Source organism: Ambystoma mexicanum, chromosome 2q (genome assembly GCF_040938575.1).
Source record: "Ambystoma mexicanum isolate Mex_15411 chromosome 2q, UKY_AmexF1_1, whole genome shotgun sequence".
Taxonomy (NCBI): domain Eukaryota; kingdom Metazoa; phylum Chordata; class Amphibia; order Caudata; family Ambystomatidae; genus Ambystoma; species Ambystoma mexicanum.
The window spans coordinates 849,844,507-849,858,293 of record NC_090924.1 but is presented as its reverse complement, the minus strand read 5'-3'; the positions used below and the strand labels follow the sequence as shown (position 1 = coordinate 849,858,293).

General features: G+C 45.2%; 1 protein-coding gene across 5 annotated transcripts in view; it reads left to right on the top strand.

Moving 5' to 3' along the window:
* The window catches only part of SVIL (supervillin), a 950,451-nt gene that overhangs the window by 830,855 nt on the left and 105,809 nt on the right, over positions 1-13,787 (top strand). For all 5 annotated transcript variants that reach the window (XM_069648084.1, XM_069648081.1, XM_069648082.1 and 2 more), the window contains one exon: positions 469-745. In XM_069648084.1, the coding sequence (XP_069504185.1) occupies positions 469-745 (277 nt within the window). The remainder of the gene's footprint in view (positions 1-468; positions 746-13,787) is intronic.

Below are 13,787 nucleotides of genomic sequence, written 5' to 3'. Positions count from 1 at the left end.
TCCAATCAATAGGTCATTAGCTGTAGTCCGAAGCTACGCATATGCTTTTCTTTTTTGTACCTCACTATATAAGTGCCAATCTCCAAGGTATTTTTATAACTAATACGCTTTCCAACTGATTCAATAGAAGAGAAGGAACCAAGTAGAAGTATACTGTCTTTTTCTGACATAGCTCTATGTGCTTGCATGTGTGCCTGCAACAAGACAAGCATAACAAAGAAAGACAATTGTAGTTACCTCTTGATTAGCAATGGGTCTCTTTGGGTATCTCGGAAGGAAAGATATGGTTCTCGGTCTGATTACATTTGGATGGAATGAATACGCCGCTAATGTGGTACTGCTGCCAGAGATCACATACTATGTGAATTACAATGCAAAAACTAGACTGCGCAGCAAGCATCTACTCAATCATGAAGGGTCTAATACTGGTGTCGATTATGAAAATAATGTACATTTCTGTCATTGCAGGAAGGTCAGAAAGCAGACTTTAAGCCATACAACATCATGCTTATGGTCCCAGTTCCCCAAACTGCAGTGGGAACGGTACTGGATGGATTAAACGTTGGCCGGGGCTACGGGTTTGTGGAAGGGGATGATCGAAGGCAGTTGGAAATCATAACCGAGTCTGTAGATGTGTGGCACATACTGGAGTTTGACTACAGTCGGTTACCCAAGCAAAGCATCGGGCAGTTTCATGAGGGTGATACGTATGTCGTCAAGTGGAAGTACATGGTTAGCACCACAGGTTAGTGACTCTTAATTTGTTTGATAATTCTGTGTTCTTTGCCATGTTCAGTGATGTACTTTTTTAAAGGTTTACATAATGCTAATCACATACTATGCTAAATCGTGCAAGTATCATGTTCTATTTATAACATGTACGTAAATATGAATGCTGTTTCAAATAGAACAATTCACTGAGATATGAAAAACTGTGATTCAGGCATTTTGTATCAAAAGCTTGCATTGTGTCAGTAGGGCCAATTTCCATTTACAACTCGGCCACCTAAGCTACGGCTGATACTACTAGAAGGGACACGATGCAAGTTAGACGAGAGGCCCCTGAGCCTTTTTCTCATTACCTGACTTGTGTAATAACTTAGACTTATGGTGAGGGGTGATAGCTCAGGGGCAATGCGTTTGTCTTGGAAGCAAGACAATGCAGCGCAACACAGGTTCGAATCCCAATCCTGCACTTAGAAACCAACCTCTGGTATCAAGTACGTTATAAAAAAAAGTTTATAACACCCAGTTGCTTAGCACACAATTTGAGGGGCCGCCTGCGAGCCATGCTCAGGGCCCCCCAAAGCTCCTTAACAAAGCACCGAGCCGGCCCGGACCATCACGTGTGTGCAATGATGATTATGCCGCTGCAGGGGCATGCACTACTCCAAATGAAAGAAGTAAATGATTTTTAATCAAAGCTTAAATGTTTCACCTGGCGTAGAAAGAAGGGGTTAGTGCCTGGCCCCTGGTGAGTTGTTTCATTGGAGCGTTTCAATATTTGCCACAAGTATGTGATTGCGACCGAGCATAGCGAGGGAGTCCGAACTAATAAAACCAGGTTTTGGGGGGATTCTAACCCCTCCCCAGAGAATTTTTTTTGCATAATGGTTTAAAATGGTGCATTGCACAACACACCTTGTGAAAATGTGGGTAAAAGGTCAGACAGTTTGCAATCTGTGTTGTAGGATGTATGCTAACTCATGACTGAAAGTACAAGTGATGCAAGTAAAAAATGTGCACAGGCACATTTCCCAATTTATTGTCATGCAGGTCCCGGCAATATATGCCAGTATAAAAAACATTTTCATGCAGGCTGTGCCCCATACATTTCCATTCTGGCTCCACAAACCTATACTAACTAGCATTTTCTAAGAAGTCAATCTATCAACTGCACCTCCTCAAAGGTATTCTTCCTTTCCTCACTTTTCCCGAAGCGCTCTGTGTCTAGAGCTCTGGTCCTCTCAAGGCAGGACTACTGCAACAGCCTCTTTCTAAATCTTCCTGCCTCTACTCTCAGTCCTCTACAACTTATCCAGAAAAGGACTGCAACACTTGTCCTTGGCCTCAAGTCCAGGGATTGCATTTCTCCATCTCTGAAATCTTTTCATTGGCTCCCAATGGTGGCAAGGATCAAGTTCAAGACCCTGCGCATTCTCCACAAGGCTTTCTGGGGCCTTGGTCCGCACTAGCTCCAACTCTCTCTTCCTAAGTATCTCCCATCTCAAGCTCTCTGCTCATCCACCTCCAACTCTCTGAGGGTCAGCCGCTTTTCCAAGCAGAGAGTTGAGGGCATATCTTTTTTCGGCTGGGGCCTCCCTGTGGAACAGCCTCCCTGCGTCTCTCAAACTTGAGCAGAACCACCTTCAGTTCTGGAAGCAACTCAAGACCTTCCTCTTCGCTTCCACGTTCTCTCTACCTCTTCCCTGCGGATGACCCATCTGTGCCATGCACTGATCACCTGGACACCCTCTGAACTTGGGCCCAGGTCCCTGCCTGTCTAGTTGCACCTTGCATTGCCCCCCAGCACTTGTGGTCTGTATCTGTAACCCTACAGTCCCCTCTGTTGGCACTTATGAGCACCCTTTGGCTGAACCTTTGATTACATGCACTTCTCCATCACCCCTTTGCACTTCTCCGCTTCCCTATGCTTGCGCGATCTGAATGACACAAGGCCAAGTAAGATCGTTGCTTCATCCTCCCTCCGTTTCCCCCTCCTTGTCTTGTTGCGCCTAGAAACACCTGTGTACAGGTGCGTTATGAATGACATATGTCATTCCCATATAAGAACATTCAGATTTTTTTTTATAGTAGCATTACTGGCACTAGGCACAAAGCTGACTTTTGGTTGCTTTTAGGAAATATTTTTTTGGCATCTTTCCATCCATAATTATCAATGGGACAATTTACCTTTTCTATTGTTTTGAACCCTTCTTGACTTTGGAGGTATAGGAAGCCTTTTTGGTCCACTTTGCATCTGTTTTGGGGAACTGATCAGTCCCTATGCCTATCGGTGCAGGAGAACTCTGTTCTCCATAGCAAAATAGTCTGCACAGAAGGTGAAACACACAGTGTAGTAAACACTTTTTGTCTAAGGTAAGTTTGTGGTTACTTGCATGCTGTGTCCCGTATGGGCTTGTGGCAGCGAATACTTCTGTAGTGCTTTCTTCCCTGGAGTGGCTGGATTTTCCATATATGGTACCCCTTTCCTGGGCAAAGCTCCAGCTTTTATGGGCAAAGTGACATTGTCTGTGTGAGGCTGGGAGTCTCTGGACCAAATCCACATTTATGCCAGAATGTGTCAGTTGCTGGGCAGATGCAGTGGCCAGAAGCTGTCCAGAATTGGTACAGATCTTTGCCGTTGGTAGCAACTCCAGCCTGGATTTTGGATAAGATGGGGACTCTTCCTGCCATTCAGCAGATCTTTGGAGCCACAACCTCTATAAAGAGCAGCACCCTGCTGAAGACTCAGAACTCTTTGGAAGGTTACCAGCAGCCCTTTCTTCATTTGTCCGGCAAAGCACTGCCTTTCTGCAGATCTCCTGAAATACTTCATCAGTGCAACGTCCCCTGAGCCAGTGGGAACAACCAATCCCGACCACTGTCCAATGATCTAGCCACTGGAAGTGCTCTTAAGTGTCCGCCTATCCTGTGAGTTAGCCAGATGTCATTCTGGGCTACTTTGCTGCAACCCTTCCTGCCTCGAGTTGAGTCTGGGGATTCTACAGGCTCTGAGCTTGTGGAATTAAAAGCATGTCTCTGAGTTGAAGCCCTCCACCACGAAGAGGGTCCTTGCAGGAGCAGCTTCTTTGTTTCTGCCACAAGGGTCACCTTCTGCCATTTAATTTAAGTGCCCATTGCTTTTCACAACCTGCATCCTCGGAGTCGTCTGAGGTTGTGGATGGAGTGGTGGAGTGTCCAGCTGTTCAATGTCCAGAGCTGGTCCAACGGAGCCTAGAACCAGGAACTAGCAGGACCAAAAAACATGATAGTTGAAGTGACCTCTGAACCTGTGGCCACTGGACCTCTTCCAATGGAACCAAGGCATGAATCCAGGAGGCCCAGTGAATTCAGGAACTATTATTGTGGTCTCTGGGGAAAATCTGAGTACAGGGGGGTGTGTAAGCCTACCTGCTGGGTCTAACTCCTAGCCCCATCTGTTCCCTGCCCTGTCCTGCCTACCCTTGAATGGTGGTGTTCTGGCTGTGTCCCCTGGACGCCACTATGGTGGTTTTATTGAGCTAGGTTCTGCTAGACTTTTGTTTTCCCCAACCAATTTTTTGTATTAAGCCAACTGTGAGCAGAGACACAGGTATAAGCCGAACATAGCGTTAGATCCAAGGCACACATCCAGGTTGTCGCCTTCACCCTGAACTAAATGTACATCCCAAATCCCAAGGTTTGAACCTCCCAGGTTACGCCACCCTCCCATACAACCGCCCACCTCTCCCCTTGTAACAACACTTTTAAACCATTACACTGGTGAAAAATCACTAAGAAGCGGGGGTTTTACAACAGCAGCCAGATAGTTCTCCCCATAGTCCATGAACGGTTTCCTTGTGGCTACATATTTTGTTCACCTCCCTTCACACAAGGCACTGATCTTTTCTGACACCAATATGTCACAACACTTCAGCCACCACATTTGAAGCAACTGACCCGCCAGACTCTTCCAATGCTTCTAGCAGATGCCATACTAGGGATGCCATATGCCAAGACATTGGAACAACGCCATTGCCTGTGTGTCCCCAAGCAACACCACCACGCGGTTGCATCAGTAACTGGACCACTGTAATCTCCTTGATCCTAGCAAAGACTTCCCTCTAAAAAGAATCAGTTTTCCGACACTCGAATAGCATGAGAATGAGGGATCCTCCGCATTGCACCCCCGCCAACAGTTGGGAGAATAGGCAGCATTCATGCAGTGATGCCTTTGTGGGGTGAGGTACCACCTATAACAGACTTAGTATGTGCCTTCCCTTTCTGTGGCATATCAAGAAGACTTCTATAACCGGACCCAGATGCACAGCCACGCATAGTCATCTGTTGAGATTCCCAGATCCCCATCCCATTTACTCCTATAAGGCAGACAAGGGACTCCCTTCCCGGTGTTCTAGTAGCTTATAAAATCTCTACCTTTTAGACTTGCTGGCCCCAGCCTGGAGTGCAAGCCCAGGAGGGAATAGAGGCCTAGTCCCCCCGTTTTAATCAATTTTAGACTTTTCTATTTGTTCTACTGAACTTTGAAACCCTCACAAACGCCCTGTTGGCTCAAGCTACACTTGTTCAATCTTCCTAAAGAGACTCGTAGCCTCCCGAAAAAGTTCAATTGGTACCTGTATCACGCAATGCACCTCCTCATCCTCCAAGGTACCAGCTACTGCCTGCCCCTATGCTTAATTTTACAGACACTGAATCTAAAGATGGTGTCCCAGGGAGATGCTTCCACGCACACCACTAGCATGGATTAGTTTGACGACCTGGTGCCATGTGTGGTGAACAACAATGAAACAATAGGAATGAAGGTACAATAATGCAAAAAAAAAGATTTATTCTATTCATGGCTTCTTTTCATATGGCCGCATTAAATAAAAAACTGTTAATCAACAGACACAGTTTCCTAAATATACAATAAATATAAAGTGCAATGTGCAATGGGTGTATCCCCCAGATTGGAGGAAAAGGGAATGCGAAAGGGTAAATATATGAAGTGCAATAATCACCTCTTCCTCCTAATCAATGAGGAAGGAAGAGTTTTCCTGTTTGATTAACAAATTTAAAACCATCAATACAAATTCAATAGACCAACATTTTAGAATACATAGCTGCCATCAGGCATTTTTGTTAATTGTGCTGAATTCTGTCATGGCGAGAAGGGAACGTTCTCATCGGGACATGCTGCCTCCATTTATAATGAATTTGAAGGACACAGTTTGTCAAAAGGTCTCAACCTCCGATCACCCAAGCAAACTGTTTTTCTGGATAACATAGTTCACGTGGACATGAAGAAACTCATGGAATGAATGGCAAATAGCTCTTTAATAAAGAAGCAATGTCATGGTCTGGGAGCAGCACATGGAGGCACTGCTGAATAATATCCAGCGTTTCATTAACGCTTGGTTCAGCCAGAGGATGTTCAGCTCCGAAATTCTCCTCTGTACGAAATTGGATCCTTTCATGCCCTAATGTCAAGGGATGCAAAGATGTTTGGCTTGGTTCCATAGGAGCAGCAGGAGGGTTCCCTCTACCAGCGGAGAGCACCCCAGGAAAACATATGGTGGGGGGCAATCTCTTGACCATGACCAACCCTTCCTTGGCACCGGAGGAGAGGTTTGACAACAAAACAAATCAGGGTTCCGGACTCTGCGCCCAAGTGCCTCAGGTCACATCTCAGTCCGGATTCTTTGGTGTCAGCAGCTGCCTGCAAATGCTTGTCCATCCCTCCTGGCCATGCTCTGTCCTTCCCTAACCCCATCAACAAAGAGGGTAAACATCTATATGCCTTTGGCAAGCATATAATGACAGCTTCTACCACTATCAAGGTGGCCAATGTCATGGCCATCCTATGAAGATATGCAGAGAAGATTGGCTCAAATTGGGTCCTTTTCACGAATTCCTATCATAGAATAAAAGAGGAGGCTGTCTCCTTACTTTGCAAAGGGCGCAGATACTTCAGACCATGCAATTGTCAGTCTGTCGACATTGCAAACACCAGCTTCAGACAGCTGGGCACTGGGATGTTTTACACAGGCATGGTTAGCGTAAACATATGGCTGGAAGTTTAAACCAAGGTAGTGGACGTGCCCTTTAATGGCATAGATTCATTTGGCAAGAAGGTGGACGACACTTTGCAAGCCATTAAGGCAGACACACAGACGTTCTATTCCCTAGGCACAAAGCAACAACACTGCCAGTCTTTTCGATCTGGAAAGTCACGTTTCTCTCAAACATCAAGAGACTACCATGACTACTTCTGCGCTGGCTTGTGTAAATGGAAGCGATTTTCCAGCTGGTACAAGGCATTGACCCTTTCAAAATGCTGCCCAAGGACGTCTTACCATATTTGCTCTCTTTGGCTAAGTTGGGCCTGGCACATTCCTCCATCTCATGCTATACCCTCATGCTCCTCTTACGGGCCTTCTGTGTGGGCTTGTTTGGGCAAGGAGTTCCTTTAGGACTGTTCCATTCCTTCCCCTCCAGTCTGATGACCAGCCCCGGCCTAGGAGTTAAATGTCATTGTGTGGCTCATGAGATGACCTTTTGAACCTTTGCATAAAGTTTCTCCTATCCTGGAAGTCTGCTATGCTAGCGCACCATCACATTAGCCAGACGTGTGGTCGAGATTCAGGCTTTCCTGCATGTCTCCCTGCTTGGGTTTCCCCAAGTCAAGGTGGTGCTGCGCAACCTTCCTTTGTGCCAAAAGTTCCTTCAGTGTTTCACCTCAATGAGCCAGTGGTGTTACCGGTTTTCTTCAGTTTTCTGCCTTTTCCTGCAGAATGCTCCCTGAATTCACTGGATATGATGCGAGCTTTGAAATAAAACATCTCCCGCACAATGTTGTTCCGGCAGACCTCTCAGCTGTGTGCAACTTTTTGTCCCTCTGGAATGGGAAACTCACTTTCCAAAGCTTCGATTGTCAGGTGGATTTCCTCCTCCATTTCCTTCTATCGTCAAGCTAGGTGTCCGCTCCATGGCAGGGCTCATTCTCCATTACTAGTATTATGCCACCACAGCAGCTTTCCTCTGCAGACTTCCCTTGCTGGACATCTGCAAAAGATCTGAACACACCTTTGCAGGGTGTTACTGTGTCTACAGGGATTCCACAGAGGAGTCCAAGGTTGGCCAGGCGGTTCTGCTTAACCTGTTTGCGTGAGGGGAGTCCTCCTATGTTAAGTGCTTCTTCAAGGAGCTTGATTCTGACTGTTTGGTTATGTGGTACTGCTTTGTGGGATATATTGACCCACTCAGATGTGCAGCACTTGCTGCATTGGTGCAAGAAACAGCAAAATGGCTGCGCTAAATCCTGTGGGCGCCAGGATCTCAAAATGTCCTTTTTTTTCTCTTTTTTTTTTTAATTAAAAATTGTGCATTTTTACAACCACCAAAATAATGGCGCATCACCCTGCCACGCACATTTCAGGCGGGGAGGAACAGAGTACACACCACAGGAGTGTGCCAGTGTGCTCTGCAATATTTTTCTACAAATTAAGTGAGAGGCAGCATTGCCTTGCTGGAAATCTCAAAATTCCCATTTTCAATCTTAAAAGTGCTGCTTGGCGCTAAATTAATCCATTTCTCATTAAAACTACTGTGATTGAAAAAGCCCTGCCATGTCCAGGATCATTCATTATGTCTCAGAGGAACTGGGCATCATTTGAATGGCAGCTCCAGTCAAAAAGCAACTTTGAAAAATCAACCAGGACTTTTCACTTGCACGGAAAAGCGCGCATATTTTTCTACAATGTATCAAACATCAGCAGTCTTCAAAGAACTTCTAACTATCTGCGCCTGGTTAGTGTCTTTTATCATTGTGCTGATATAACTCATGCTTCCAGGAAAATGACTTTGGTTGCAAAGGCAGTGTTTGCAAAGGCAGAAACTGCCAAGTCGAATTTAAAAAGAAAGAAATGTTATTAGTTAACAAATGTGGTAAAAGGTGCTTTTGCTGATTGAAGAAAACTTGGCCTATTTAAAAGTAAATTGTTGGGTGAAGGCCTGCTTACTTAGCAATGTAAAGGATTAGTTGCTGGTAAAAGTACACCTACGAGCTGTTTTGATTCCACAGGTTTTGTTTAAGTCAATATTTAAAATGAGAGAATGAAGGCTAAAACTCATAGGCTAAATTGGCAAGCTATTAAAAAAAAACTGCTCTTCAAGTTACAGCCCTGTAACTTCCTTCAGGAAGAGAGGCACACTATAAACTCCTGGCAAGGGAAAGCACTAATGGCCAGCTTGAAAGACTTTGAATGGACCAGGACAAAGGGGTTTCACATGCTCATCAGACATTAGTCCTTGCTCAAGGCTAGGTCAATAGCAGTCCTGGGACTCTTCCCCTGTCAAGTGTGCAGGGCAATAAAACTTTCAATCAAGAGAGAGGTCTTCATCCTGCTTCAAAGAAACTGCCATTTGGTGTTAGCTGGGAAGAAATAAATGGCAGACAATGACTCCCATTTGTCTTAAGACTATTGTAGAAAGAACTTTAAAAAGACTTATATCTCAGCTGTCAAAATTGGTAAAAAGGTGACATTTTTACAGCGCAAAAGTGGAATTGTGGGCTGCGTTTGAAAACTTGGTAGAACGTCGTGACACACTCTGGACAGAAATGGTGATGTATGTTGTATTACCAGCATAGCATCCATGTTAATAATATCAAATTTTGTACATACATCCCTGGGGACAATTTGCATCTGTGTATAAAATTGGGGAATTGTGGGCAAAATCTTTAATGTGTAAAATTACCAAAATGTGCCACAAAGGCGAAGCAAGGTCGCACAGACTGGAGTTTTGGACTAATTTGTGCTGCAGAAAATATGTAACCTATGTGTCTGATTTACTAAGAGGTGGCAACTGCATAAATATCTGTTTTGGCAAAGTCGGATTTCCAGTAAAGGAAATGTGTGAGTTTCTAGATACAGTAAAAATCGCCTCATAAGCATGACATCACTTTTCTGATATCCAACCAATTTTGAGCAAGGCAGAGATTATGCCCTTGCCCAATCCTATTGTAGGGGCGTGGGTAGTGAATCCTGACCCTGTCTTATACTGTAATGATGTCATCTGGCATTATAAATAAGGGTCCCTGACTAACGCACACACACTGATTCCTAATTCCTACGACGGCGTCCTGTTCCTGTCTTCATCTTGCATCTATCCATTTAAACTCCAGATCCCAACCACAAGGCCAAGCAATTGCTGATCCTGCTTCAGCTATGCCTCAATTCTAAAATGATCCCCATAACCAAGGGAAGCGCTGTGGTGATTTGGTGAAGTATCCTGAATTTACCTGGCTTGCTCCCACTCACTGCATGCTGCTGCTATCCCGATGCCCTATAGTATCCAGTAACCAGAATTGCCAGTCCAGAAGAACTATCCTTTGGTATCCAGTCCCTGCACAGCTGACTAAGCCCCGCTGAGTTTGTCAGGCTGCCCTGTGTTGGACCAGACCCGTGTGGCATCCAGATCCGCTGACTGTCCAAAATCCTTGTGCTAGTGCCAATTTCTTTAATAATTTTGTCTTGTGAAATCCTAAACCCTTAGTCCTCCCTCGGGTAATCTGACCGGGTTAGCCAGGGCGGTCGCGCAGGTGCTAGCATTGATTCGGCAGATCAACCCTGGAGCTTACTGTGTCTCAATCTGGTCACCTAGCCTGAATGCCCTAGCATAAAGTAAACCTGTCCTTGTCAAAATTGATTTCTGTTCCTTTTTTGCGCCTTTATTTTTCCAAAAACATTCTACGTGCATAACTCACTCAATTTAACAGCTAGAGACCTCATTTCACTTTCATATTGTACCTATGATCCATAGTTACACCCTAACCCAAAAACCGCATCCAGATTTTATTAAAAACCATTTGGTTAATTTCAGGTGACAATAAATATTTTCCATAATAACTTACTAGAAAGTCTTAACTCTATTAAAGACTCGGAGGTGAGCATTATGCTTCTTTTTTTTAAATCTGACAATAAAGAAAAAGCTCAGCATCAAGATATTTGTGCACCAAAAGTGAACGTGCCATGAGTAATGTGTAGAAAACGGGTGCACCAAATATATATAAGCATAGCAATATAACAGTAATATAACAGTAACATCATAACATAAAAGGTAAGAGTATCTGAAGAAACTACATTTCCCAGGGAGCTTAGCTCCAGTTCATTTAGAGGCCATCAACACGTGACCTAGTCCACCAATAGTAGTTCAGATCCCCTGCATAAACAGTCCTAAACATGATGACGCTTCCTCTTTCTGGGCTGCGAACTTGGCTGTCCATAGTAGATGACTGTAGCTAACTTGAAGAAGAAGAACTTGTGTCGGGCCGTGATTAGGCGGACTTGTCTGTAGGCGCTGCAAAGAAAAGGAAAAATTAGTCTCTTGTATATGACAACCCTAGATCCCTTATCATGGTGGGAGAAAATCGTGGAGTTATTCCGATAGGGTACATGTAAATTTCAGAACATTCATCTTTTCATTACATATTTAATTAACATCAGGTAACGTGCTGTTATTTTCTCGCCGGGTGGGTGTTGCTCGCCTCCGAGTCTTTAATAGAATTAAGACTTTCTAGTAAGTTATTATGGAAAATCTTTATTCTATGTCAAGACAGGAGGCTCCCATTATGCTTGTTTAAAGCTTACTTACCACAATAGATGCCGGCTGATATACCAGTTTTAGGTAGAATTGTTTGAATACTGATTCACTTGCCCAGTCTGCCATCCTCATGATAACTTCTAGGCGAACTCCTGCCTGGAAGGCTTTGGAGGCCATGGCTCCTCTGAGTGGGCTCCGAAGTGCTTGGTGTCTATCCCTGCTTGAGCTAGCGTCCACCGGACCCAGCGTGCTAAGGTCGGTGCTGATACTGCTTTGTGCGGTTTACGCAGAGCGATCAGTAGCTGCCCGTTAGGGGAGGTTCTGAGTGGAGCGCCTTTTCTTCGTAGACTTTTAAGCATTTAACCAAACAGAGCTTAGGTTGATCTCTAAAGGCAGGATAGGAAATCACCCTGGAATTGCACTTTGTTCTTCTATGAATATGGAATACAATGCCATCAGGAGAAAAGGCTCTGCCTGCTAGATGTAGAGCTCTGATGTCCGAGACTCTCCTGCAGGATACCAAGCAGAGTAGAGTAGTGAGTTTGCCAGATAGGGCTGTATGTGATAGTTCTTCGTTACTAGGCCATGACAGAAAAAGGTTCAGTACTTTATTAACGTCCCAAAGCTTGTCATAGCGAGCTGGCGGTGGGACGGTAAGCCTTACACCCTTGAGCAACCTGCAGACGAGGTGGTGTTCTCCTGCTGGTACTCCTTGGATAAGGTCATGACCTGTGGAAATTGCTGAACGGTAGGCGTTCACAGACCTGTAGGTGAACCCTTTTTCCGCTAGGGATGCTAGAAAATTCAAAATCTCTTCTACAGGTGCTGAAATTGGATGTAATCTTTTCTCACGACACCAGGAGCTCCAGATGCTCCAAGAGTTGGAATATCTCTTCCGGGTACTAGGATCCCAGCTCTCTTCGATAAGGTTGATCGCTTTGTGAGACATGCCTGGGACTCCATCTTGAACTGAAATCTTCCAGGCCGCTAAGGTCAGAGATCTGGTGAGGAGAGGATGACGCTGATCTGATGGATCTAATAGGAGATCCGGAAACTGCGGTAGTAGGATTGGAGAATCCGAAGAAAGTTCCACAAGAACTGGATACCAGGTCTGAGATGTCCAGACCGGCGCTATAAGGATCAGATTCGCATGCTCCTGACGGGCCTTCGCCAGGGTCCCCACTATCATAGTGAAAGGAGGAAAGGCATACAGTATTCCCTGGGACCATGACTGTAGGAATGCGTCTGTTGCAGCTGCTGCTGGGTCCGGCCTCCAGCTGTAGAAAGTTGGTAGTTGGGAGTTGAGTCTGGAAGCAAAGAGGTCTATGGACATTGGACCCCAGATCTCCTGAAGGCGGAGGAAATCCTCTGTTGATTCTCCAATCGCTGTAATCCGTCGAGTGGCGGGAGTACCAGTCCGCTACTGCATTTGAGAGGCCGGGAAGGTACTCCGCTGTAACTGAAATCTGGTGATCCAGACAGAAATCCCAGAAGTCCTTGGCTAATTCTGCTAGGGGTCTCGACTTGGTGCCACCCAGATGGTTGATGTATCTTACCGCTGAGATGTTGTCCATCTTTGGTAAAATACAGCAACTCGCTTTGTCTTTGGCAAAAGAGCGCACTGCAAAGGAACCTGCAAGAAGCTCTAGACAATTGATATGAAGGTCCAACTCCTGAGGGGACCGACCAAGTCCCTCCCGTGGCTATGGGACCGCATCTCGCTGCCCTACCGGAGCGACTGGAATCCGACTCGATAATATCTGGAGCGGAGCCGAAGATGGCTCTGCTGTTCCAGTCTTCCATGTGAGTGAGCCACCAGTTGAGCTCTGTCCTCGCTTGAGGAGACCGTGTCAGGAGTTGAGAATAAGAAAGGCTTCTCCTTAAGTGTTGGCCTTTTAGTCTTTGTAGCTCTCGATAGTGAAGAGGGCTGGGAAATATTGCTTGAATGGAAGATGAAAGTAGCCCTATCACACTTGCTAGTTCTCGAAGAGAGAACATGTTCTTCTGTAAGAGTCTGCGTATCTCTCTTTTGGTAGAGTGAATCTTGGCTGATGGGAGTCGAAGCTGCGAATTCTGTGTATCCACTATGAATCCCACAAATTCCATATTTTTGGATGGAATTAGAACTGACTTCTCCCAGTTTATAAGAAAACAGAGGCTGTGTAGCAAGTTTATTGCCAGTTCGGTTTGTTTCTGAACTAACTCCTGTGAGTGGGCCATGAAAATAATGTTGTCTAGATAAATTATGAGACCGACAACTTGCTCTCTTAATTGAGCTACTACAGGTCTTAAGAGTTTGGTGAAGACCCAAGGCGCCGAAGAGAGTCCGAAGGGGAGACTTGTGAATTCCCAATCTCGATTTCTCTAGGAGAATCTGAGATAACTGATGTGTGCTTGATGAATCGGCACTGCGAGGTAAGCGTCTTTTAAGTCTAGGCGCTTAAGCCTGTCGTTCGGTCTCAGAAGATCTCTGAGCATGT